The sequence below is a fragment of the Bos indicus x Bos taurus genome, chromosome 25 (genome assembly GCF_003369695.1).
Source record: "Bos indicus x Bos taurus breed Angus x Brahman F1 hybrid chromosome 25, Bos_hybrid_MaternalHap_v2.0, whole genome shotgun sequence".
NCBI classification, from domain to species: domain Eukaryota; kingdom Metazoa; phylum Chordata; class Mammalia; order Artiodactyla; family Bovidae; genus Bos; species Bos indicus x Bos taurus.
The window spans coordinates 1,083,825-1,109,298 of NC_040100.1; the positions used below are offsets into that span (position 1 = coordinate 1,083,825).

Below are 25,474 nucleotides of genomic sequence, written 5' to 3' on the forward strand. Positions count from 1 at the left end.
AACGGCGTCACCCCGCAAGATGGACACAGGCCTGGAGAAACCAGTGCCGCCTGGGGGCCCCAGGGCCCTCCCCTGCCCTCGGTGCCCCAGGCCAAGTTCCCGGGCAGACCAGCCCCCAGCACTGCAGCTCCGCGGGGCCGCCAGCCACCCTCAGTGGACAGACGCGGCTGGCCGTCCCCCTGCAGCTGGAACAGAGAGGCTTCCAGGAGGGAAGCCTGCAGCCTCAGGCCCAATGGTCCCTTCTGGGGATGGACTGGGGGCTAGTCTGCACCCCCAGCACGCCCCACTCCCCCAGGCGCTGATGAAGCCGGGCCCGTGGGCAGTGGGCGCCCGGGCACCATCGTCTCTCCCCCCAGCGCTGCCAGAAAGGAGAGCTGGCTGGAGGGCCAGGACTGTGCCCAGGCAGGGGGCCTCCTGTCTCCCGGCTGGGCCAGGCTCCCGGCTCCCATTCATTCCCCCTGAGCCCCCTCAGGTCTCTGAAAACCACACAGGCAGCGGGATCAGAGAATTCAACATGTTTCATTTGAACCCAACTCTGAGCCACGACCCACAGGATGTCAGCACCCTCCCCCCCGGCTGCGCCCCCAGCACCCGCAGGCAGGACAGCCTCTGGGAAAGGTGGCCCCCATTGCCGGCAAGGCCCTGGGCGTGGGCTCCGAGTGCTGCGTGGTCCGCCTTGGTGGTCTGAAGCTCGGCTCACATCATGGCCTCCAAGTGCAGGATCCTCAGGGCCTCAGAGATCTGGGCGCTGGTGTCCATCTGGCCATACATGCCCACTAAGAAGGCCCGGTGCAGCAACACGGCCGCATGCTCTGTGGACGGAGGAGGGCCCGTCAGCTCTGCCCCTGCACCCCAGCCATTCTCGGGAGCGGAGCCTCTGCCTGTTCTTGCTCCCAGCCGGAGGACTGAGGCCCCCGGGGGCAGCAAACTGACCTTGGCAGAGGAGGGTGTACTCAGGCAGGTTCCTCAGGGCTGTCTGCACCACCTCGAAGTCCCGGCTGCCCAGACAGTACATGAATGTGGGCAGGAAGTCGGCTGCAATGCTGAAAAAGCCACGAGTTCAGGGGAGCCCCGCCCCCCCACCCCTACCCTGAGCCAGGACAGCCAAGGCCCCAAAGCCCCCCACAGCCCTAGCCCCGGGGACACTAGCTCACCCGGGGTTGTTCTGGATGGAGCGCAAGGCCAGGCTGAAGGCCAGGCTGCGGCAGGACTCCTCGGCCGAGCTCATGAGCCGCTGCAGGCTGGTCTGCAGGAGAATGCCTGTCAGCGGGGCCACCTCCCGCTAGGGCTCCCCGCTTCAGCAAGCGCGGCCGGGGACCCCACTCCCCCAGCCCCACTCCGCCTCAGTTCTGGGCTGGATGGCAAGGCGCGCTGCCCCCGCAGGAAGGAGGTGGGGGTGGCTATGCCTCCCGCCCCAGCCCCCTGGGGCCCGCGGCTGCTCCGCACCGAGAAGAAGCCCAGGATCTCTGGTCTCCGCCGAGACATCTCATCCACGTCGCTCAGGACCTCCAGCAGATCTAAGTCAAGCAGAGGGCGTGTGTGACAGAGATGTGTCCCCCCCACCCCAGCAACCTAGAGGCGGGGGGCAGAGTCCGGGGCTGGCCCGCTGCCCGCTCCACACCGGACGGGCAGGGATCCCAGCCTGGCCGAGGCCCCAGGGTCCCAGGTGCAGCTCGGCTGCTCAGAACAAGGCGCCCAAGCCTCCTGGGACCCTCCACGCCACCTCAGCGCTCGCTCAGGCCAGCCAAGCCTGGGGTTCTGCCGCCTCCCCGACTCCACCGGGACGGCGCCTCTGGTTTGGGCTCGACCCGGAGGTGCACGCTCCCCCAAGACCCTCCGTCAGGTCTGCGGGGCTGGGATCTGTGTGTGCACCACATCCCTGGGTGTCTGTACCCACCTCAGAGTCATGCTGCAGACATACCGCCCTGCCCTCCCCCAGGGGCCACCCGGGCTCAGCTCCCCCGAAAGGGACCAGGGGCCACCGGCCAGCTCCTCGCCAGGCCTCCCTTCCTTGGTGTCCACGGGGACTCCAGGGGGTTCCCCAAGAACACTGGCCAGCAGAGCAGCCCCCACCCCCGACCCTGGTCTGCAGCTTCCTCCTCCAAGCCCCTCTCCATGGCCCCACCCCCACTATGAGCAAAGACCCGGCCCTCCCAGCCTTCCCAGGGGCCCTGCTGTCTTCTGGATGCCCCCCAGGAGAAGCCGGGACAGCCAGGGCCGCTTTGGGACCCAGGACCACAGGGACAGAATGGGGGCCACCACCCACCATGGGGGCACCCCGGCCTGGAGGGCGCACGCACCCCTAACTTACCCTCAACCGTCTGGCCGCGGGACAGCCTCTTCATGTAGGGGGCCATCTCGGCTGCAGTCAGAGGAGTGAAGATGCAGACACTGACCAGAGGCAGGGAGCCAGCCGAGCTCTCATCTTCGAGATAGGAAGCCAATGCCAATCAGGGGCAAGGGGACAGGATGGCCCGCCCTCAGCCACCGTCCACAGAGGGCCTATGCAGCCAGATACACTCAACGCTGTGGCCACAGGACCCCAGCGTGGAGAGGAGGGGTGTCCCTGCTGAGCAGCGTCTGGAGTCAGGGCAGATACCCGAAGACGTGGCCCTGCCCAGGCTGGGCACAGCACCAACATGCAGCGAGCGCTCAGAGTGTGATGAGACCACGAGCCTGCTGGGGGCCACCTGGGAGACACGCGCTTCTCCCCAGAGCCTTGCACTCCCTGCTGCCACCGTTCACACAGCAGGTGCTCAATAAAGGCACTGTGCCAGGCGTGTCAGCGGATGGCTGAAAGTGACACTCAGCACCAACGACTGGGCAAAACCGGGGCAGGACGACTGTGGGGGGCCAGCGTCAGGGCAGCCCCCGGGGGCAGGACAGCCGTGAAGGACCAGCGTCAGTGCGGCCCCCGGGTCCTCAGCCCGCTCACGAACCCACCATTCGCTGGACACGCTGCTGCAGGCGCCGGGCTGTCGCCAGGGCGGTGGGAGCCGCGAACGGGGGCAGGAATGTGGATGCAGCCAGGCAAGGGGACAGAGGACCCGGCTGGTCCCACAGAGCAGGTGCTGGAGGTCACGTGGGCCACGGCACCACCTGGGGCTGCGCGAGCGTCACAGAGCCAGAGCCAACGACGCCCCGGGGACGCCCAGGGGAGTCCAGCCCGGCCCCGCCCAGCAGAAGCCCAGCCCCACTCACCCTCACCCTCCTCATCCAGTGCCCGGTCAGCCCCGCCGTCCCTGCTAGGGAGGCTGAGCCCCGCCAGGAGCGACTTAAGCATCACCAGGTCGCTGCTGTCAAGGGACAGGTCACTAGGGGGACAAGGGGGGGGAGACAAGGCTCTGCGTGAGGACCACGTGCAGGGGGCAAAGGGCGACAAGGTCTGCCTGAGGGCCACACGGGGCGGGGAGGGGGAGGCCAGGGCTGTGCCTGAGCAGCATGGGGGTAGGGGACTCAGGGGGCCGGGGAGGAGGGAGCCAGCTCAGGACGGCCCTGGCGCAGGCCCAGCGTCTGTGACCCGGGCACCATGGCCCTGGGAACTCCCCGCCCTGAGCCCTGCCACGCTGGGCCCCGGCCGAGACGCTGGGACAGGGGTGCACTCACTGCAGCACGTTCAGATGCTTCTGCAGGAAGGCGACGGCGGCTGCGGGGCTGCAGCTGATGTACTTGTGGGTGAACCGCACGAACTTGCTGGCGAAGGGCACGAGGTGGCGGGAGGACTTCCTGTAGTTCTGCAAAGGGCATCGCGAGGCGGCACTCAGCCGGGGCTGCCCCAGACGGAGGCTGTGTGCCCCGTCCTGCGCGCACCCCTCCCAGAGCCTCACAGCGCAGGCTGGACACCAGCAGGCGCCGCCCTCTGCTGGGTCCCTGAGGCTCAGGAGTGGCCCTGCCCCCGCCCCGCAGGGGCTCCCCCGGGAGGGCGGCAGCTGGGGGCCTGGCCCTGCCCCCGCCCCCCCGCAGCCCGGGGCTCCGCTCTCCTGCAGGGCTCCCTGGAGCCACATCTGCCCTCACCCAGCGGCTTCTGTGGACAGACCCCCAGTCCTGGTCAGGAGGACCGAGCCTGCTGCAGTTGTGGGAACAGGGGGACAAACCGACTGGGGAGAGAATTCAGAATGGGGGGGCGGGGCATGGTGGTGGGGGTGGGAGTGGGCTTGGAGGTGGGGGCAGAGCGGGGCAGGGCACAGGGACGGGGCACCCACCCGCAGCAGGCGCACGAAGGAGAGCAGGCAGTCCCACAGCGCCCCCTGGTGCTCGCTCTGGAACACCTGCGGCTGCAGCAGCTCCAGGACCCCCAGCACATGCATGAAGAAGGTCAGGTGGTTCTGCTGCCGGAACTCCTGGAAGTTGAGATGCGTGCGGCCGTGCAGGAGGGCGGCGATCATGGGCAGGTGCCTGCGGCCAAGCCAGAGCCGCCTGGTCCTGGGCGTCCCCCAGCCTCTCCCCTCCCCTCAGAGACCTCATCTGCTGGACAGAGACCACCCCGAGCCCACAGATGCCCACTGCGAGGCTCCTGGCTGCTCAACCGACTCACCCGGCCCCGCCCCCCAGGCTTGGCTTGTCAGCAAGCAGCCTCCAGCCCTGACCAGCCCCAGGATGACCGCCACAGAGCCCATTCCTATAGGAACACCAGGTGTGGGGCCCGCCCCTGGCTGGGGGTGGGGAGACACCACGCCACACAGCCAGGCGGTACCTCAGCAGCAAGAGGGGGTGGGCCACCGCCAGCTTCCGACAGGCCATGCTGGCGTCGGCCACTCGGCTCTCGGATGCCCGGGAGTCGCTGGTGTCCGCCAGAAGGGTGATGAAGCGGTGGATGAGGCCGTCCAGCTGAGAGGGGCAGGGGGTCAGGGCCAGGGCCCTCGCGGCTTTCGTGCCCACCTGCCCACCCGGGCTCAGCCCCAAGGCCCTGGCACAGTCCCTGAGGCCCCTCATGGTGTCCCAGAGAAACCTGCCCCCACTGCTTTCTGGGGCTTCAGAGGATCAAGCTGGCTGTAGCCGGAGGTCCTGGCCAACCTCAGCACGCAGTGTGACATCAGCCGCTCCCCGGAAACAGAACAGAAGCCCTGAACTATCTCAGGTGAGAAAGACCGACCTCACAGGTAAAGCTTAACTTCAGGTGTGTGAAACACAGAACACACACAAAGGAAAGCAAGCTAGAAAAACGTCGCTCCCTCCTCCTGGGACGCAGGGCTGGAGGCAGATCCGACTCAGGGCCCTGCGCAGGGAAGGCAGGGAGGGGGCAGGGAGACCCGCAGACCACAAGCCCCCCGCACCGCTGAAAGGAGGGGAAGGCAGACTCTGAACGTGGAAGACCACACTAGGCACGTGGGGGAGGCAGGCAGCCAGGAAGGGGCACGCTGTCCACACGCGCCGAGCACGGCGGCTCGAAGTCACCACGCCCACAGGGAGCCCAGCTGATGTGCGGGGACAGAGCAGGGGCCGGGCACACGAGACATCATCACACACATCGCGCAGTCCGTGTTTCTCAACAGTCCCCATCAGGGAACGAGGGGGACACGGGGGAACGCCCACTCTGCTCTGCTCCACACCTGGAGGACTTCCCGGAGGAAGGACCCTTCAAGAGGTCAGACAGGAGAGGGAGGCACGGTAGGCTCCGACTTCAGACACTCATCCACCCTCACCGAGTTCTGAGAAAAAGCACTTCCCTACTTCCTGGTCTGGGTTCTACCCCCAAGCAGAGGACCCAGGCGCCCTGAGGAGCCCGTCGGGCCTCACCTTGCAGACACTGCTGCCGGTGGCCCCCTGGCTGTGCAGCAGGACGTCAGGCAGGGGCACCCGCAGGTCCGGCCGCTGCAGGTAGAGCTGCACCAGCAGGTCGCGGCTGCACTTCCCCAGCACGCTGTGGGAGAGCAGATGCGGCGGCTGCGTGGCTGGGGCAGTGCCCCCCACCCCGCCCCGCACGGTCTGAGCCGGGTGGCCCCTCACCTGTCGCCCCACTGCTGGACGCAGCTTGTCAAGTGTGCCGTCACCTTCTTGATGCCTTCGTCGCCACCGCGGCAACAGCTCAGCAGCAGGGGCAGCCGTGCCTGGAGCAGCCCGCAGGCGCCCGCATCCCCATCCTGGCTGCGTGCCTCCGCTTCGGCCAGGATCAGCTCCACCAGCCCCACAAGCTCCGCCGGCTGCACCCGCAGCACCAGCTCCTCCCGCCGCTTCTGCAGTCGGATGCGGTCGGTCAGTCCCGCGCGGCATGGCCGTGCCCGGGCCACCCCGCCCTCTGGGCAGGGGACACCCCAAACCTGCCTGTGGGGTGCGCTGGTCCCTGCCCTGCCAGATCCGAGGGACGTGGATGCAGGCCCAGAGGAAGTCAAGGGAGGCCGAGGGGTCAAACCTGGAGGAGGTGGGGAGGCCAGACCCAGCAGGAGGCGTGACTCCAGGCAGAGGGAGGCGGATGGGACTGGCAAGATGCCCCTTGTCGGCTGTGACCCCGGCCGGGCTCAGAGGACGTGGGCCACCCGCCCGACCTCGTCCAGCCCTTCCCCCACCCGCCCCGCACTTGCAGCCACGCGGCACTGACAACAGCCCTTACTGTGACTGGAGAACAGGGCACCGGCCACCCAGAGCAGGGCCACCCGGGCCAGGGAGCCGGCTCCTGCAGGGGCCAGGGTGGTGCTGGGCCAGGCTCCCAGAGGAGCTCTGCACTGGGCGGCTGCACACAGCACTCTGGGGCCTCACAACGCCTGTGGTGCCAAGGAAGGAGCCAGCCTGTGGGGTGGCGGGGGCTCACCTCTGTTCCCGGCCCCTGCCCAGCAGGATGCGGATACACTGGTGCAGGGTGGACCAGCTGGACTGGTGTGTGAGCAGGGCCAGCAGGTAGGGACGGAAAGATGGCACCTGGGGGCCAGGGTGGCCTTTGCCCTGGGACAGAGGAAACCTGGGTTGGTCTCCACCGGGCTGCCCAGCTCTGGCAGATGGGGTCAGTGGATGGCGGGCAGCCTGCAGGAGGTGGCACAGGGCAGGGAGAAGCTGCCACTTCAGGGCAGGGCCTCCCAGGCTGGCGGGTCACTCCACAGATAAAACATGGACTGAACTAAACCCACCTCTCAGAGACGGGACACACAAGCAGCACTGTGGGCGCGGAGTGTGACCCGCACCCTCAGAAGCGCAGACCCGCCAGCGCGGGGCAGGAGCAGGGCCAGGGGTCGCACAACCCCTCCCCGGCCTCCCGGTCAGCGTTTCTTCGTCTTCCCACAGCCAGAAGGGCCCTGATGCGGGCTCCGGCCCCCACTCCTCGTCAGGGGAGGTGGGCTCCACTCTCCCTCCAGCGCCCTGCGAGGACCTGGGCCCACAGGGACCAACCTCACCCCTGCCCTCCCGCCTCTGTGACCAGATCTGGCCGGTCATGGCGACTGGCTCGGCACACTTGGGACTTGTCTGGCCGATGAGACTCCAGCCTGGGGCCTGCCAGAACCGACGGAAGAGCGCGCGCCGGCCCGGTGAGCCCCACCTTGCCCCGGGAAAAGAGCAGCCTCTGCTGAAGGTCGGGGCAGCTGCCAACCACCTCGGGGTCCAGCATCTCCAGCCAGTCGACAAGCAGCCCCGAGCAGGGCCCCAGGAGCATGGCCTCTTGGCTGCAGGGAAGGGGGCTAGGGGTCAGACACAGCCGCCCGGGACTGCCCCCAGGCCCAACCGCAGCTCCGCCGACTCACCTGCAGCTGTCGGCCTCCTGCTTCCCAGGGGCCAGGGGCTCCTCCTTCTCTGGCAGCAGCAGTGAGCTGACCACCACCACGGGCCCCGAGGGCGGGACGGCGGACGCGGTGGAGAAGAGCGCGGCCAGCAGCTCCTCCAAGTGAGGTGACCTCGCCTCGATCAAACTCCGGAGGACTGCAGATCAGAAGGGGTGCCCGTCACACGGGCCCAGGGCATGCCCGACTCCAGGACGGACAGCCCCACCCCCGGGGTTCTGTTCTGCTGGGGTACCCGGCAGAGGGACTCTGGAGCGGCAAGGGGGTCCTCAGTGGAGCCTGCGGCCCGAGTACCTTTGCTGATGAGCTCGGGCTCCACGTCACACTGCTCCCCAGATCTGAGGGTGGCCACGATGGCACGCACAGTGGAGCTGACCGCTTCTGGGTCCCCGCGGAATGTCAGGGCCTCCACCAGGTGCAGGAACCCGCTCCGCACTGCAGGGGAGAGTGTGACTGGGTGGACTCCCGCCAGGGCCCCAGGAGTGACCCCCTCAGTTCCCCCACACACTCCCCTCCCCGAGGGGCCACCCCTGGGCCCTGGCCCTGAAACCACTGGACCACGCCCCCGATGCCACTGGGTCCCCCCGGGAACAGGCCCCCCGACGCAGCGGCAGAGCCTGGGAGCCCCGCCTCACCGTTGCTGATCCGGCGCCGCGCCGAGCACTGGGCAGCAAACAGCCTGAGCTGGGCCTGCAGGGGCCCAGCCTCCACGGAGGGGCCGTCCAGCCACTGCAGGGCCTGCACGAGCACTTTGAGGAAGAGTGACGAGAAGCCAGTGTCCTGGGGCGCGCAGCGCTGGGGGCGGGCAAGGCACGGCTCAGACGGGCCAGAGCCCCAGAACCCACCCGCCGCGCAGCGCCCCCCCCTCCACGGTGAGGGCCCACCTAGCTCCCCCAGTGATCCTGAGGACACACGACGGGGCAAGCACATGTGCGGGCGTGGACGGGGCGGGAGAGGCAAGCGCGGCCCACCCGAGGCCCACCTGGTACTGGCAGAGCTGGCGCATCAAGGGGCAGGCAAGGACGTGGCTGCGGTGCATGGCCAGGGCCAGGGCCCCGCCGTGTGGGGAGCTCAGCAGGGTGGCGAGAGCCTGCAGGAGGCGCACGGCGACACCCGGCACCTCGGGGCTCCCCTGGCGGACTCGCGCCAGCTCCCGGCCCAGGGCCTGCTGCAGCGCCAGGGCGGCAGGGCGTGCGTGGGAACTCTTCCACCGTGGGCCCGGGCTCAATGGGAAGATCTGTGCAAAGAGAGGGGGCTGTCAGGCCAGCAGCGGACACCCTAATCCACCACTCTCTCCAGGTGGGCGTGCAGAGGAGACCGTGGACTGGGGACAGGGGGGCCAAGGGCAACAGGCCCCGGAGACCACGTGTGACCTGTGCACACACGTGTGTGCAAGCGTGCAGCCAGGAAACGGCACGTGTGCTCTGCAGCACCCGCTCCTGTGCCCGGGGAGCCCAGCCCACGGGCCCGGGCGGGGCCCTACCTGCAGGAGCAGGCCGGCCAGGTCGTCCTCTGGGCCCAGCGCCCGCACCCGTGCCACGGCCCGGGTCCCGCCCTGGCCCGGCGGCTGCTCTGGGCTGCTTTTGGGTTTCGGCGCCTCTGCGCTGTCTGCAGGGAGGGAGGAGCAGTGTCAGTGAGAAGCCCTCCCACCCGCTTCACTGGGACCCTGCCGCCCAAGGCCAGGCTCGCCCGGGGCCCGCCGCCCACAGGAGCAGCTCACGGGCCCTCCCGAGAGCTCTCGCCCGGGACGCCAGCCTCACCGGGGCTCCCGAGGCCCACGAGGTAGAGAACCCACTAGCGGGAGGGGGACACGGGGCAGAGGCTGCCCGAGTGGCCGTGCGCGGGTACCTCGCCGGGCGGGCAGGGAGGCTGTGAGCAGGGAGTGGAAGGTCTGGCCTCCGGACGCGCCGCGCTCATGCTGCACCTCCACCAGGTGGGCCATGTAGTCTGCAGGGACACCGCGGGTGACCGCATGCAGGGCGGGGGCTCCTCCCCACCGCGCCCACAGAGCCCCTTGCCTCCCCGGGACCGCAAGCGGCGTCTGAGGCGGCCGTCCGCTTGGAGCCCCTGCCCAGGGCGCTCGGCACGGCCTGGTGCTCACTCTTGTCCATGATGTTCTGCTCCAGGGTCTGGGGGTCGTGGGCCACGGCCTGGTCCAGGTACTGCAGCAGCTTGCTCATGCTGGACACGGGGATGCCGAAGGACTGCACGAACAGCAGCAGCTGCTGCGGCTCCAGGTCCTGCAGGGCTGTGGGCAGCTCCCCTCAGCGGCCGGGCGCAGGGCCGGACAGCCCCAAGGGCAGCCACTGGGTCCCCCAGCCCCCGCCCCGCGTCAGACTTGCCCACGTGTGTCCTGTTTCCCAAACCAACTCACCCCCTACCTGCCTGGCCTCCCCAGCTACTGGGCACCCTTCCTCCTCCCTGCAGGCTGCCCCAGCCCACCCCACAGTCCAGACCAACTGCCTCCCTCCCTCCTCCAGCACCCCATTCTCTCTGGGGCCTTGTAAGGCCGTAACAGCTTGCACATAGAGACAGCTCCCTGAAAAGTCTAGACGTGAGCCGGATGACAGACGTCCCAGAACGTGCCAGAGGCCCCCGAGCTGCCCTCTTTCCTTGGCAACGGCCTACAGTGAGAGGCGAGGCCCGGATCCCCCCAGGCAGTGCCAGCGCCCCCCCCGGGCTGTCCCCACCCAGGCAGTACCAACGCCCCCCTCCCTGGGCTGTCCACCCGCCCCGGGCAGTACCGGCGTCCACCAGCCGAGGGACCTCTGAGCGGATCATACGCAGCTTCAGCCAGTCGGGCAGCAGCAGTGCCTCCTCCGACGTGTCCACCAGGAAGGCTGTGGGTAGCGGCTTCTTCTCCGGGAACCAGATATCCAGCAGCGCCTGGAACTCGCTGTCACCAGCTTCAGGAGAGAGGGTGCAGTCAGCACCACAGCCACTCTGGGACCTCAGGCTGAGGGCTGATGCCAGCGTGTCCCCAGTTTACGGGGGAGCCGGGGCTGCTGAGGAACAGGGCGGGGGGTAGTGTACCAAGAGCAAGTGCGACGGGCGCCAGAGCCTGCAAGAGGCGGGCGTACCCAACCCTCACAACGACCGTGTTCTCCTCTCTCGGTCAAGGAGATCGAAGTGCAGGGAGCCGGCCAGGCCCCCAGAAGCCGGGTGAGGCCAGGACCAGCACGTGTGCTGGGCCCCGTGGGCTTGGCCAAACCAGCCCCTTCCCGCCCTCGTCTCCACAAAGCCCTGGGCAGCCAGCAGGCCAGACCGGCATAAGGCCGCCTCCCTGGACACAAGACGCAGAGTCACCCACACCATCCGCCTCACAGGAGGGATGGAGAGGCTGCCAGGCCAGGAGGTCTCAGGCAGCCAGAGGATCAGCCAGCTCTGGACACAGCCCCTGGGCAGCGGGTCAAGGGCCACGCCCAGGCCTGTGGCGGGGACCTGCGGCCCCTCGGTGGGCAGCCCTGTGGACATCTCCACCTCAGAAACCTGGCAGGAGGAGCAGGCCCAGGTGTCCGGCAGCACCCATGTGCACCTCAGGACGACGGGACAGCGGCTGGACCTGAGGGGCCCCACCACGGAGAGGTTCACGTGCTCCCCAGGAGGGGCGTCTGCCTCCACCGGAGACCCGGCCCTACCACCCGCAGCCTGCTCACCACGGGGCGGGCCCAGAGTCAGGAGGATGACCATGGCGTGGACCACCAGGATGTGCATGGTGGCCGTCTCCCCGCTGCTCCAGCGCAGGAAGACCTGGTCCTGCGACTCTGACTGGAGGAAAAAGGCGGCGTGAGAGGCCGAGGCGGGGCGCGGGGCCGCGGAGCTGGGCGGGGCCTGGCGGGGCGCCACCTCCTTACCCAGCTGTAGACCTCCTCGCCCTCCTTGCTCTTGCGCATGCGCTGCACGTAGCGGGAAAAGATGGACAGCAGGGCTGCCAGCACCACGTCCGATTCGGCGCTGCAGGAGCGCTTGGAGAAGAGGTGGGACATGATGGTGGAGCGCTCCACGATGAGCCGGGCCACGTCCTAGGGGACCGGACGGCAGGGGGCGGGGTCAGCGGCTCGGGCTCTCCTCCCGTCACACCCGGCCAACGGCCCATCCCCGGCCAAGGCCACCCGACGCCGCACCCCATTTGGCACAGACACCCCAGCACCGGCCAGCACGCCGACGACAGACGAGGCCCCGTGTGCAGCCCCCTCAGGCACACGGGCTGTGAACTGGAGAGGGCTGGCCCCTCGGAGAGGAGGGAGTGACAGGAACACAGACGGCTCAGGACCCACAGGGAAAAGCCGCCTGCCCACAGCCAGACGCGTCTACTTGCAGCCGGCAGCAGTGACGTGGGGGAGGCTAGCCCCTAGACCAGACTCAGAAGGCAGGGGCCACCGGCCCCTCGGCAAGAAGCCAGGCTTGGGCAGAATCCCACTGCCCACCAACCTCAGTCCTCAGCCAATCCCTCCACTCCCTCTACAGGGACCTGGAGCCTTCAGGACCCCCGCGCTGTCAGCCGACAAGCTCATAGAAGAGCAAGGTCAGGAGAAAGACGGCCACGAAAGAGCAGGCCGCGGGAGAACACAGGCCCGTGCCCGGCTCACGGGGCCCCACAGGAGCAGGATGCGTGGACCTGGCCCCTCCGCCTCCCAGGCTGGCCAAACCACACCTCTCGGGCCCAGAGCCCCAGAGACACGGGGGCTCCTGCCCTCGACTGCTGCTCTGGACAGAAGGTCCCTACCAAGGTCCCAGCACTCGGGACCCAGAGCCAAGGTGTGGCGCTGCCGCCTGCTCGCTCACAAGCTCCCCCAGCCCCGCCCCCTCACCAAGGCTAGGTCGCTGTGCTGGCCCTGCTCCTCCACGGGCGTGTGCTGGGACAGGTAGACCAGGTAGGCGCTGATGGTCTGTGGGTCGGTCTCCATGTGGATGGCCTGCGGAGGGGGGCCGTGTGAGCGGAGGGGATGGCCCCCGGCCCCTCCACCCAGCCCCTCCCGACGGGGACGGCCCCGCCCCCTCGGTGCCCCGCCCTTCGCCTCCGCCCCCGCCCGCACCTGCTGCAGCGCCAGCGCGGTGGTACTCCTCACGCTCTCGAACAGCGGCAGCCGGGGCAGGTCGCGCAGCAGCCACTGGTAGCCCTGCAGCGCGTCCGCGTCGCCCGAGTCCTCCTCCAGGGGCGGCTCCTTCTCCTCCCCGTCCCGCAGGCTGCCCTCTGAGAGCACCAGGGACAAGCCCTGCAAGCGGACAATCGGGCTCTGGGGCTGCCGGCTCCCTCCAGCCCAGCAGACACCGCGTACTCAGAGCTGCCAGGACAGTGGGCCGGCTGCCCGGGAATCTGGCGCCAGCGCCTCTGGAAGATGGCAGGACAGACACAGGGCCGCCCCCGGGACACTTCCGGTCACCCCAGAGCGGGAAGGGCCCGGGCGGGACAGGACCCAGTGTCTGCACGTTCCTACCGTGCCCTTTTCCCTGATAGTCTCTTCCGGTGAAGCCCCAGTGAGAAAAACGGTCGTTTTAACAGTAAAGACAACCGTGCCAGGGGAGCAGAGGGCCTGGTCCCCGCACCTTCATGGCCAGCACCCTGGCAGCCACTTGCGAGGAGCCCAGCCGCCGCAGGAAGTAGTCCAGCACCTCACACGTGGTCTGCTCGTCTGCCTTGGGGCCCAGCAGCAGGTCCTGCAGGCGGCCCAGCAGCTGCTTCTGCTTCTGCTGCCTCTGTGGGGGCAGGGGTCGGGGGTCAGGGCGGGCGTGTGGGGCCTGGGGTCGGGGGGTGGGGTCAGGAGATGGGATCAAGGTGGGCATGTGGGGCCCCGGGGATCAGGAGTCAGGCTGGGCATGTGAGGGTGGCGGGGTCAGGGCAGGCATGTGGGCCCCAGGTGTCTGGGGTCGGGGCAGGCGTGTGGGCCCCCAGTGGGCACTCACCTGCCGCTTCCTGGCCTTCTGCTCCTTGCTCTCGCCCTCTTCCTCCTCCCCGCCCGAGGCGGGCTCATCAGCGGCGTCATGCAGCAGGAACTCGCACAGGCACTGCACGGGCAGCACGTCCAGGGAGCCCTCGCTGGACTGCACCAGGTCGGCCAGCCAGGGCATGGACTGCGAGGAGGCCTGGGCGGGCAGCAGCACACGGCTCTTTCTAGTCAGTCCCGCTGCCACCCTTCCTCCAGCAACTGCCCGCCACCAGCGGGGACTCCCAAGGCAGCTCTCTGCACCCCGGAGCCGTGGCTGAAGGGCCCGGTCTCCAGGCGTGCCCTCCAGCCCACAGTCTCATCTGATGCCAGGGCCCCCGGCAGCCTCGGGAAGGCCCCCCGCAGCCTTGGGGGTGCTCACCTGCCTCTGGATGATGTTGAGAAGGAAGTCGGGGTTCCGGCTCCGACACAGAAGGTGCCCAAGGCGCAGGGACTGGTTGAGGCCTTTCACCTGGTCTAGGATGTGAGGCGGAGGCCTCCGGGGTGGCCCTCTGAGAGCGCCAGGCAACACGTGTGTGTCAAAGCGGCAAGTGAAGCGCCCCCAGCTAAGAATGGATGGGGGGGGCCTGCCTGCCTCCCACCTGCAGCCAGCTGCCCATCCTCCCGCAGGCCCGTGGCTCCTCCCCTCTCAGCCTGGCCTCGGGGGCTCTTGGCTTCACCCACAGTGTGGCCCGGCCTCCCATTAGACCCCACCCCCACCCCCCAGGCCTGGCCGCCCCCTGCCAGCCAGGCCAGCTGTACCCCCCAACCCCTGCCCGCCACGCCCCACGCCCCGGGCTGCACACGCACTGGGGCTCGAGGCTGGTGAGCTGGGACAGCAGCAGGCTGCTGCTCTCGGTGATGGTCTGCCGGGTGGAGGCTGCGGCCAGGTGCCCCTCGAATGCCAGGATCTCCTGCTTCTCCCGCTGCGAGACCTGCAGCTCCCGGTTGATCATCTCGGTGCGGCTCTCCTCATCCGTCAGGGTGCACGGCGGGTACGAGTAATTGCTGGGACCAGGGGACGAGAACCTGTCACAGTGCCGCCCCCGGGTAGTGCTCAAGAGTAGGGATCAGAGCCCGTGGCGACGTCCCTGGCCCAAGCCCGAATGGAGCCGTTAGACTGTGCAACGTGTCCAGGGTCCATCGGCAACACGCCACAGTCAGACCTCAGTGAGGGAGCGGGTGTCCCTCAGAGCCCACAGCCGGCCACTCTGTCCTTCCACATGACCGCACGCTGGTGCTTCCAAAATTGGCCAATAGGCGTCAGGGCCCCAGACCCAGAACAGAATGTGTGCGGGAGGGCCGTGCGAGACCCCTGCCACTGGGCCAGGTGTTCCGGCACAGGCACCAGGCCGACTCCCACTTCAGAGACACAGGCGCCCTCCGGGGGCCTGAAGGCCGGGACCCCTGACACACATTCTGAGTGTAACCGAGCCCCCGCATCCTGGCCCCGCGTGGTGGCAAGCGACTCACTTGGTCATTGCCATCTCCATGAGCATCTTCAGCGTGGGGTACTCTTCCCAGGCGGCCAGGCCTAGGGGGCAAGGCAACAGGTGGCTGCGGGACCCTGGCCCGCCCCCAGCCCCTCCCCACTCATCACCCCGCCCCTCGCCAGGCTCTGCCCCCCGGCCCGATGAGCGCAACATCCAGGAGAAGCAAGGCCCACACAGGCTCAGGTGGCCGTGGCTGGCTGGGGCAGTGGGCGCTCACCAATGTTCTCCGGGTTGAACGCAGCGACCACCAGCAGGAGGGGCCACGCCTTCCAATAGAGGGTGGAGATGGCGAGGTTTGGAGGCTGATACCTGGAACCAAGATGGCCACAGCTCAGCCTTGGCACCGGGCGGCAACAGCACACACATCCTGTGAGGGGCCACCCAGCCACTGCAGCTCAGACATGAAACGTGCAGAAACGTCCAAGCTACAGGACTCGTGGCGTCTGACGGCCGTGTGTGTTTGAGGGGAAGGGGAGGGGAGCACCAGCGGATGGGCAGAGGCTTCTTGGAGGGACGACGCTGTCAGGTCACGCAGACGACGGCAGCGGAGCCCCGCGGCTGCGCCGAGACCACCCTATCACATCCGCAAACGAGTGACGCACGCGGCAAATGGAAACCGCGCCGCGGTCGGGCGCCGAGGAAACGGCGTGCACGCACTGTCGTCCCGAAGCAGACACAGCGCCTGGTTCACACACGAGGGAACCAAGCAGCAGAGTGCTGCGGGCTGAGGAGAGAGCGGGGCAGTCGGGGGACCTGGGTGCCGGGGGCCTCACCCTGGCGGGAGCTGGATGTTCTCGGGGTGGTGGTAGGTGCACAGGTTCAGGACGGCGTCGATCAGCTGCACTCGCTCCACCTTCAGCACGTCCACGTCTGAAACGCAGGAGCCACACGCGGGTCCCTCGGTGGGCGCCCCGCCTGGACTCGGGCCGTGGACGCCCAGGAGCAAGGACACGGGGCAGGGGGGCGGGGACGACGCAGGCGCGGGCGCGCTGCCGCAGGGGCCCCGGGGCGCCAGGGCACGACCGCACCGCGCGGCGCCCGAGGCTGCAGCACGGCCGGGCTCAGGGACGGGCGAGGACACGCTGACACCTGTGGGTGCAGCGGGTGCGCCAGGGAGAGCAGGGGAACGGCGAGCCCCCCAACGCTGCAGGCCAGCCCAGGCCCACCAGCAGCGAGACACGCGCTCTAGAAGGGGGCGGCTCCGCCTCAGGCCCCCCCGCAGCCCTTCAGAGAGGCGGGGGACAGACACTCCTGCCGGGTTCAACCGTGCAGAGAACACACGGAGGCCCGGGAGGTCGCGGGGAGGGGAGCCAGCAGCGGGAGGCCCTCACCGTCAGCCTGCACAGCTGCAGCCCGCTTCACCAGGTGGTCAGCCAGCTCCATGGCGTCGGCGGGGCCAAGAGGGAGCTCCCGCGAGAGCCCGATGACTAGAATGCGCATCAGCGTGTCCTCCAGGATGGGCACCTCCGAGCAGAGGCGGAGGAAGAAGCTGCGGGCAGAGCGGGCAGAGGAGGGCTCGTGGGAGCCCACCCCCAGGGCAGGGGAAGCCCCAGCTCGTCTCACCTGGGCACAGAGGGGGCACTGCCCACCCTCCCCACGGTCACTTGTGCCTGATGCCCATGTGGACCGGGCCCCACAGCCCTGCGGAGGACGGAGTGGGAGCCCGGCCTCGGGGGTCTCACAGGCCAGCTCGGCCCCGTGCCGTGCCCTCAGACAGGGGCGGGGCTCTGGCAGGGGTGGAGGAGCACGCTGACGCCGCGGTGGGGCCCAAAGAGGCAGAAGAGGGAAGCGGCCTGTCAGAAGCTCAGGGAGGGTGACCTGGCTCGGGGACCGGTGAGGGCAGAGAGGACACGTGTGCGCGCGGCCTGGACGCGAGGGGCGGGGCCCACCCAGCAGAGCATGCGCGAGGGCGCAGGGGCCTGCACAGTGCGTCTGGGGAAAGGGCGGCGGGGTGCGGGCGCAGGGACCCGCCCCCAGGCCCGCCCCCGCCCTGCTCACTTGCGGTCGCTCTCGGGGGGCCAGTTGTCCCACTTGTAGTAGGTCTCGGGCTGCTCCGTGAAGAGAACCTTGTGGAGGCTGCAGCGGGGGAGGGCCGTCAGGCTGGGGTCCTGGCCCCACCCCATCAGCCCCCGTGGGCGGGGAAGCCCGTGCGCAGAGCGATGGCCCGGCTCCTGGCTCTGCCGTGAGGCCTGGGAGGCTGGCAGGCCATGGGCCCCTCCCAACAGGGGGCGCCCCACCCCACCAGACAGGGCCCCGCCTCCCCGAGGCCCTGCCGGAAGCTCGGACACCGCGAGGTTTTGGCTGTTGCCCCCTGGCCCCTCTGGCCTCTGACAGGCTGGCGCCAGCTAGTGGCCTGTCATCCAGGGAGGAGCCCTGTCACTCGTCACCCGTGAGCCCCGGGAGCGCGGCCGGTCGGGGTCGAGGCAGAGCCGGCCGCACCAGTGCACGTAGTCCTTGGGGGCGAGCTTGCTGATGGAGGGCACGACGGTGTGCAGCCACCACACGGCATCCCGCTGGATTGCAGCGATCTGGTTCTGGAAGGAGCGCAGCACCTCGAGGTCTGGGGAGGAGGAGCCGGTTACATCGCGTGCATGGCAGCCAGGCGCACGGAGAAAGCCTGGGCGGCACAAGCACCCTGAGACCTCACAGAAGGGCGGGGCCCCAGATGGGGGGTGTGGGGGGGGCGGCTGAGACGGCTGGGCAAGGCTCGCCAGCACCTGACCGTCCTCCAGGGTTGAGGACACCTCAGGGAACTGAAACCCTGAAATCCCAAGTGTCCTTCCAGCCAATCGCTTAAAGGGCCTTGCAGCCAACCCTTTCCAGGGTCAGTAATGACCCAGAGCAGGCTGACCCAGACACCGCTGCCCTGCCCCCCTACCCTACTCCCAGCCCAAAGGCACCAGGACCTGCACAAGCAAACCAGCAGAGGGTGACCCCGGGCTGGGAGCGGTTGCTCTCCGCCTGGGCAGAGTAGGAACCAGCAGTTTCCTGGGACTCCAGGAGCCGAGCTGCAGCTGCGACCCTCCTGCCCCAGGCCCACACTCAGAGCAGAGCCCCCTTCTCCCACCCAAGGCCGCCTCCCCAGCACGAGAGTCCAGCAGAAGGCAGCCCGCCCCCAGCTCCTCACTCTTCTTCTCTCCTTTGTCCCAGGCGACGCCAGCCTCCTTCACCTGGGCAGTGATGCCCAGCATCATGGACACGGCCAGCACGTCCGTGACGTGTACCACGAAGCGCTCCTGCAGGACAGAGCAGCCCCGCCCAGCCCAGCTCAGCGCAGCGGTCCACGTCCCCGTCTCCCCTCTACCCACCCCCCACCACGGCCAGCAGGACGGCAGGATGCTAGGGACCAAGAACCAGCCACAGCAAGGCCAGGTCGGGCCACAAGGGGAGGTATAGCCCACAGAGCTGGACTGAGCTACCCTCGGAGAAGAGGACCCCCAGGGGCTGTCTGCTGACAGCTCACGTGGCTCCCGAGATCCACCACTCTCGGGCCCAAGTCCTATTCTCCAGAGGCCCTTCCCGCCTCCCCAAACTCCCTAAAATCCACCCTGAGCAGACCCGGGCCCTGGGGGCGCCGTCGGTCTGCGCACACCAGACACTGCTGCCCCACCCCGACACCCAGCGCAGAGGCCGCGGGGACGGTGGCCTGGAGGTGCGGCGCCGCGCACCTTGAACTCCATGTCCAGGTACTGGGGCTCCTTGCGCTCCTGCATGAGCCCGAGGCAGAAGGCCTGAAAGTTGATCTCGTGCTTGGTCTGCTTGATGATCTCACGCAGCAGGGCCCGCGAGGCCCGCAGGTAGTCGTCCTTGTTGGTCAGCAGGTCCTGGAACACCATGGCCAGGAACTGCGCAGAGAGAGACCGCGGGAGCTGCCGGCCGCCCGCCCCAGCTCCCGCGGCCCTCACCTCATGGGCCAACAGGAGGCCTGCCCAGAGAGCCCGCGACCCAGACACCCCGGGACAGCAGAGCCTCCTCACAGCGCTCTGCACCCGCCGATCCACACCCTCTCCTCCAGCGGCTCCGGGGCGGGGTCGCGGGGCCCCACCTTGGGCGCCAGCTCGGAGCTGTGCTGCAGCACGGTGTATAGGATCTGCATGTTGTTGGGGTTCCGCGCGTTAGAGAGCTCGTTGAAGATCACGAACTTGATCGTGGTGCCCAGATTGTCCTTGTGCGCGTTCAGCAGCTCCCTGGACCCCGAAAGCAGAGGGAGCTCCAGCAGCTGCCGCCCGCACCCCCCATGCCCCCGCCGCCCGCCCCGGGCGGCCCCACGCCCACCGCCCGCCCCCAGTGCCCCCGGCAGCCCCGCGCCCCACACCCCCGTTGGCCCCATGCCCCCGCCCCCGGCGGCCCCGCGTCCCCGCCCCCCGCGCACCTGATACAGAGCATGTAGTGGTTGAGCAGGACCTTGGGCTTGAGACGGATCTTGATCAGGTGGGAGATGACGTCCATGTCCTCGGCGCCGTGCGTGCTACAGTTCATGCACACGGACATGAGCAGGTCCTGGGCAGGCCGCGTCAGCTGCGGGCGGCGGGAGGGGGGGACGCCGTCAGCCCCGCGGCCTCGGCGCAGGAGGGCCGCGCGCGCGCGCGCGAACGCGCACCTCACCTTGGGGTTCTGCAGCCACATCTCCAGCCTCTGCACCGCCATCAGCCGCGCCTCCTTGTAGCCGCAGGCAGAGGTGAGCAGCCGCAGGAGGTTCCGCGAGACGCTGTCGATGGGCTGCCGCCGGTTGAGCTGGTCGCGCAACATGTCCAAGACGTACTCCTCCACGCTCTCCGCCAGCTCCTCGTACCTAGGCCAGAGGGGGGACGGCAGCGGGCAGGAAGACAGGCAGGCGGGGGTCTCCTGGGACCGCGCGGGCCGGGGGCGCGCGGCACACCTACCTGGGCATGAGCTGGCCCTCCTGCTCGGGGCTGAGCTTCTCCTCGGCGATCAGGAGCTCCGTCTGGCTGTCCTCCTCCTCCGTGAGGGACGGGTGCGGGCTGCTCCCTGCAGAAGGAGCGCCTAGTGGACACCGGCTCCCCCCGGTGCCGCGTGCCCAGGCCCCTCCCACTGGGAACCCCAGCCCAGCTGCCGCAGGGGCTCTCACCAGCACTGAGGTCCCCTCCGCCACGCCCCGCCTCCCCCTGCAGGAGCACACTCTTGGGGGGCATCTTGGTGTTGAAGGCTGTCTGGATGTTGTCCACAAAGGTCCTGCAGTGCGGGCTGTCCACCCAGATCCGCTCCCCCAGGGAGTCTTCGATGTACACCTGCCAGGACGGAGCCCAAGCCTCAGCCTGCCCTCTCCTGCGACCCCGTGTGAGGGCAGGAGCAAGCTGGGAGCCTCCCCAGGCCCTGGCTGCCCCTTCACAGCCAGCAGCTCGGGGCAGAAGATGCCCTGGGTTGCCACACGCGGCCCTCGGGGCTCAGACGCCTTTACCCCCCGGTGGTCCAGCAGTCCCCCCACCCCAATCGCGGCCCTCTGCCCCCTTCACCAAGAGTGATCGCCTGGGAGAGGCCGCTCACCTTGACGAAGATCTCGGGCCAGTTCTCATCCTCCTCGTACGCGGCCATGAGGAGGTTGCAGGCCAGCACAGACACCAGGCTGTTGCCCTTGGCCTTGAAGCTGACGGAGGCATCCCGGCGCAGGAGGCTGCACAGCGCCTGCGGGAGATGGCGCGGTGGCGAGGAGGCCCGTCTGGCCCTGCCCGCCCCTTCCCCACTTCCTGGCATGGAGGAGGGGACGGCAGCCCTCACCTCAATGACGCCCTCCGTGGCGAAGATGTTGGGCTTCATCTTGGCCAGGTACATGAGGCTGAGGTACAGGACGCTGTCCGGCTTGGCCCGTGTCACCTTCAGCTGCTTCACGGCCCCACACAGCACGCCCTCCAGCCGGTCATCATTGCCCTCCAGCTCGGCCGCCTCGATCTCGTCCAGCAGCACCGTGGGTGGGACTGCCGGGGGAACGCCCGGTCAGGTGGGCAGCCCCGAGCTAGACCGTCCCACGCAGCCCCCAGGCCAGGGGCTGCCGAGGCCGACTTCCAGGGACCTGACTGAGGGCCTGGGGTGGAGCCACGACCGCAGGTCCCCAGGGAGTGGGCGGGGCAGCTGGACCGTGCAGTGCAGGGGTCGCCCGACCCCCAGGAGTGACCAGGCCCAGGAGGGCCGTGCGGGAGCCCCCCAGGCACTGCTAGAGCCTCTCACTGCGGGTGCATGGCCTAGGAACACCTCCTTTTCTACAAGCTGGTCCCTCCCTGAGCTTCCGAGCGGGCTGGCCAGGCACCACCTGTGGACCCGGGCCTCCTCCTCCACTGCGGCCTCCCCGCGTCTGCCCCTCAGAGGCTGCTCCCTGCATCGCTGAGAGCCTGCCAGGGCTCCGACTCTCCCCCCGCGCAGCTGCCCTCTGCGCTTTCCCTCCTGCTACCTCCTTGGGCATCCCGGCCCCCACCTTCCTCCTCTGACAGGACCAGAGGCCCCCCTCCCCGTTCCCCACCTGAGGGCCCCCTGGGCCAGGCGCGGCTCCACCCACGTCTGATCTGTGCTGCACTTACGATCGTTTGGGTCCACCTGTTCTGTCACTTCCACTGTGATTTCTTTTCTGACCCAAGAGGTTTTGTTAGGACTGTGTTTTTAGATACCCAAGTGATGGCAACGCGATGGATTTCTGACTCAAATGCATGGAGGACAGAGGTTGACCGGCACTCCCCGAGTGCTCTCCACGTGCCAGGGAGAAAGACAAACAGGCAGGAAGAGGGGTGGAGCTCAGAAAGTCCTGGCTGTGGAGACACTCCAAGTGCCACACGCCATGAAGTAGCTGAACTCAGCCTCTTCTGTTTTGCTAAATGTGTTTCATTTGTAACATGCCTTTCATAACCATACTCCAAGTAACCTTCAAAGCCACCTTATCTGGGACTCGTGTGATGATAAAACCAAAGCATGGCCAGTGAGGAGAGAGCTGTGGCCTGAGTCAGGACTCGGTCCCTCAAGTGCTCAGTGCTGACCTGGCCCAGCCGCCAGGGAGGGACCCCGAGCCAGAGATCCGAGGCGGCTGCCACCCAGTGCAGCCCCGGGCCAGTCTCCGCCCGGGTCTCACCGCTGCCCAGCACAGCCCCGGCCCTGGCCTGAGCACGGGCCCCTCCACCAGCATGAAGGCCGCCACCCAGCGGAGCCCCAGGCCGGCCTCTGCCCTGGTCTCACCGCTGCCCAGCGCAGCCCCGGCCCTGGCCCGAGCACCGGCCCCTCCACCAGCATGAAGGCCGCCACGCCACGGCTCCTCTCGTAGTCCCGCTGCCAGTCGGATCCCAGCCAGCCTGTCAGGCTCTGTTTCCCACCACAGTCCCTGACGGGCCTCCTCTCTCCCCGGTTCCCCGATGGGCCTTCCCCTCCCCGGCTGCCACGTGAGCCCTGTACACTTTAACACCCAGGACTGATGTGATGTTAAACAGACCCGACCTCCAGAAAAACGGGAACGTCCAGGGCAGAACAGCTTCTGTGTAAACAGCGGGCTTGTGGGTAAGCTTTATGCCTGTCTCTAATGCTGTCATGATACCTCATCAGCTAAGAGATAAAAAGCAAGCAGGTGAACTCTGCACCGTTAGGAACTGGGAAGAGAGTGAGGCAGCACAAGCTACCGCCTCCTGGGTGGACAGGGTCCTCACAACACGTACAACCCCCAAGGACAGCACCTGTCTGTCTGCACTGCCCTGGACTCCCTGCACTCAGAGAAGACTGTCACAGAGGCGGCCTCGGAAAATAGCCAGGCCAGCAAGGGAACAACAGAGTGCGCCTGCTCCCCAAGGACCGGAGCTGGCAGCCCTCCAGGAGGGCATCAGGCTCACGCCCGCTCCAGCCCTGGAGCAGGGCCGGCAGGAACCCGTGCAAGGCTTTCCAATGCAGGAGGCCCCTGCACGGCTGTCTGCTCCCCAGAGAGGGCCACAGAGGCGCGCACTCGGCAGCAGCCCCAGATCGATGTGGGCCACCTTGCCCTGAGTGACAAGCACCTCCCATCACTGTCAGTCTGAAGCAGAGGTGCAGTGAAGGCGGCCCTATGAGAGATGCTCTGAAAAGCAAACTCACAGCTGACTCCTGTCCTCCATTCTCCAAAGAACCTACACTCCTAAGCTTGGAAGTAGCCTTTCTGAACCCTGGTGCACGGACGAGGCAGGGGCTGTGCTCTCTGGGGGACGTATAGAAGCTGTCTTTACCTTCAATCGGGACCACGGATGGCTCTTTAATGGAGGGAGAGATGGCACGCTTCTCTGCAACCGCAGCCTCAGCCAGGCGTCCCAGGGCACTCAGCGGGGGCGTGGAGGAGAGTTTGGGGCGCTTGGTGAGCCCCGGCAACGCCGAGGCACCCGCCAACGCAGCCGCAGCATCGCGCTTCCGCTCCGAGGGCAGGCCGGAAGGGGCAGGCTTCAGCAGGGTGGAGGCTGTTTTCGACTCAGTAGTCTGACCCTTTGAGCCCAGAGCAATGAAGTCTCCTGGCGGAGGGTGACCTGCAGAGGGACACGCACCTTCACACAGCAGCTAGGTGGAAAAGGAGTCCGAGAACAACTCCAACCTCCCACCATTTCCATGGGGATTCGACTACGGTCGGGGCAGGCGAAAAAACAAAGACACCCAGCAAGTGCACAGCAGTGCTGGGACTGGCCAGTGAGCAACAGCGGACAGTCACACGGCGCTGACTACACACCAGGCCGTTTCCAGCCTATCAGCTTCCGGTCCCTTCACCCTCAACAAGTTTCTGAAACAGGCATCATTAACCTCACTTCACAGGTTGAGTACTACCAGGCACAAAGAAGTTAAGTAAAGCGCCCAAGGCCACTCAGCTAGCGCGGGTTGGAGGCCAGTCTGGCTCCAGCCTGCTGGCAGCCCCTGCTTGTGCCGCCCTCTCCTCCCGCCAGGCACTCCTGGGCTGCGGTCCGCGGCCTCGGATGCATAGACCAACGAGCCGGCCTGGGTCGAGGAGGCGGTGGCGGCGGTCCCAGACCCCCGTCCAGGGACTCCCAGGGCCCCCGGGACCAAGGGCTGCTGTCCGAGACCCCATTCCTGGGAACCGCGTTCGGCTCGGGGAAACAAAGCCGCGACCCGAAGGCGCTGCGCCGTGTGCCGCGGGGAGAGGCCGCGCACCCGAAGGCTTGGCCGCAGCGCTGGGCCTGCGGACAGTGGTGGGCTTGGCCCGGTTCATCCTGCCCCCGAGCCCTCGCCGCTCCGCGCTGCCGACGCCGCACTGGGGGGAAGACCCGCGCTAGTCAGCAGCCCGCCGCTCGCCCATTCATTCCAATCTGGGACAGCGGCCCGGGGCGAACACTCCGCCCCACCGCGGGCAGCAACTCCTGAAGCGGCCGCGCGACCCCGCCTTTCCGCCTTGGATCCCGGGAGGCTCCGTCTCTCCGGCAGAGGCGACCCAGTTTCTTCTAGTGAGAGCGATAGATGCGCATCGCAGCGGCGCCCGGGTACCGTCGCGGCCGCCCCAGAACCGGAAGTCGTCCTTTGAGTCCGACTTCCGGAACACCCGGAAACAAAACAGCGAGGGGGGGTGGGGTGGGGGTGGGAAGGCGAGCGGGTCCGCGGTGCCTGCAGCGCCCTCTGGCGGCGGGAGGCCGGTGCAGCCTCCTCGGTGAGGCGGGTTTTGTCACCCGCTCCCGCAGGTGCGGCTGCCCTTAGTGAGTGTCGAGCCCAAGAACACGCAGCTCGGAAGGGTGGCCTCGGCTGCTCCCCGTACGTGCTGGGCCTTCAGAGTGCTCTCCCACCTGTGGGCCGAAGGGCAGGTTGCGGGGTTCCCTGGGGGGGAGGGCGTCTAGGAGGGAGCCCAGCAGCCAAGCCGGCACCGGGCAGGGCCCCGGGGTGCGGCCTCGGGACTCCCGCGGCCTCGGGGCGCCGGCCTGCGCAGCGGGGCCCGCTCGGTGCTGAGGACGTGGTCGCCAACCACGCGCCGAGTGCGGCTCCACGCCAGACCCTCACGTCCTCCTCTTCCTGGGGGTCTCCACGCCGTCCCCACCTCCCAACCAGGAACGAGGATCGGGTGGACAGCCAGGCCCCACCCGGCCACTTGCAGCGGGCGGCCCCCTTGAAGGCAGAGCGGAGGGTCCCCGCGCGAAGGACGAGGCGACCGTGGGAAGGACGCGGGCGCCACTCACCGACCGAGCGCGTCGGAAAGGCGGCATCGCTGCCGAAGGAAGCCGGACAGGGCCCGGAGCTGAGAAACAGATTTTATTCAGTAATGCTGCAGTAGGGGCAGCGCTGAGCTTTGAAAGGCGCAGAGAGGGTGGGCTCAGGTGAAAACCTGCGGACGGTGGCCAGTGTAGATGCACCGGACCAGCTGCCGGCGGCTGTCAGAGCCCCGGACCGGCCTTCCTCCCGAGGATGGTGTTCG

General features: G+C 68.3%; 1 protein-coding gene across 3 annotated transcripts; it reads right to left on the reverse strand.

The window, feature by feature from the left end:
* Nucleotides 1-500: 500 nt before the first annotated feature.
* On the reverse strand, nt 501-24,596 carry INTS1 (integrator complex subunit 1). Of its 3 annotated transcripts, none has more exons than XM_027526596.1 (47): nt 24,229-24,596; nt 23,304-23,594; nt 20,857-21,053; nt 20,626-20,763; nt 20,210-20,369; nt 20,004-20,109; nt 19,726-19,912; nt 19,493-19,638; nt 19,166-19,307; nt 18,789-18,965; nt 18,248-18,356; nt 17,560-17,680; nt 17,119-17,196; nt 16,452-16,609; nt 15,894-15,990; nt 15,338-15,429; nt 15,101-15,161; nt 14,438-14,635; nt 14,010-14,139; nt 13,608-13,787; nt 13,251-13,400; nt 12,740-12,919; nt 12,515-12,619; nt 11,558-11,725; nt 11,360-11,471; nt 10,448-10,609; nt 9,805-9,951; nt 9,552-9,650; nt 9,187-9,311; nt 8,686-8,940; nt 8,339-8,498; nt 7,998-8,138; nt 7,668-7,842; nt 7,466-7,589; nt 6,746-6,876; nt 6,262-6,349; nt 5,947-6,173; nt 5,737-5,860; nt 4,694-4,827; nt 4,203-4,395; nt 3,607-3,734; nt 3,202-3,314; nt 2,312-2,425; nt 1,447-1,517; nt 1,155-1,246; nt 934-1,043; nt 501-812 (listed from the first exon to the last, which is right to left on the reverse strand). In XM_027526596.1, the coding sequence occupies exons 1-47, from the start codon at nt 24,284-24,286 to the stop codon at nt 697-699; spliced, it is 6,570 nt and encodes a 2,189-aa protein (XP_027382397.1). In that variant the 5' UTR covers nt 24,287-24,596; the 3' UTR covers nt 501-696. The 3 variants fall into 3 exon arrangements, with proteins under 3 accessions (XP_027382397.1, XP_027382396.1, XP_027382398.1); XM_027526595.1 differs by having other exon boundaries at nt 19,726-19,918; XM_027526597.1 differs by lacking the exon at nt 9,552-9,650 and having other exon boundaries at nt 19,726-19,918.
* Between the last annotated feature and the right edge of the window lie 878 nt (nt 24,597-25,474).

Bases quoted from the DNA above. Each gene is read 5' to 3' on its own strand.
- INTS1 (XM_027526595.1), bottom strand. From the start codon at position 24,286: ATGAACCGGGCCAAGCCCACCACTGTCCGCAGGCCCAGCGCTGCGGCC. The intron at 20,110-20,209 runs GTGAGAGCCCCT...CTCCTTCTGCAG, and splicing joins CGGAGGGGACCTCAGTGCTG to GGAGCAGCCCGCACCCGTCC. The intron at 7,590-7,667 runs GTGAGTCGGCGG...CCTTCCCTGCAG, and splicing joins CAGGAGGCCGACAGCTGCAG to CCAAGAGGCCATGCTCCTGG.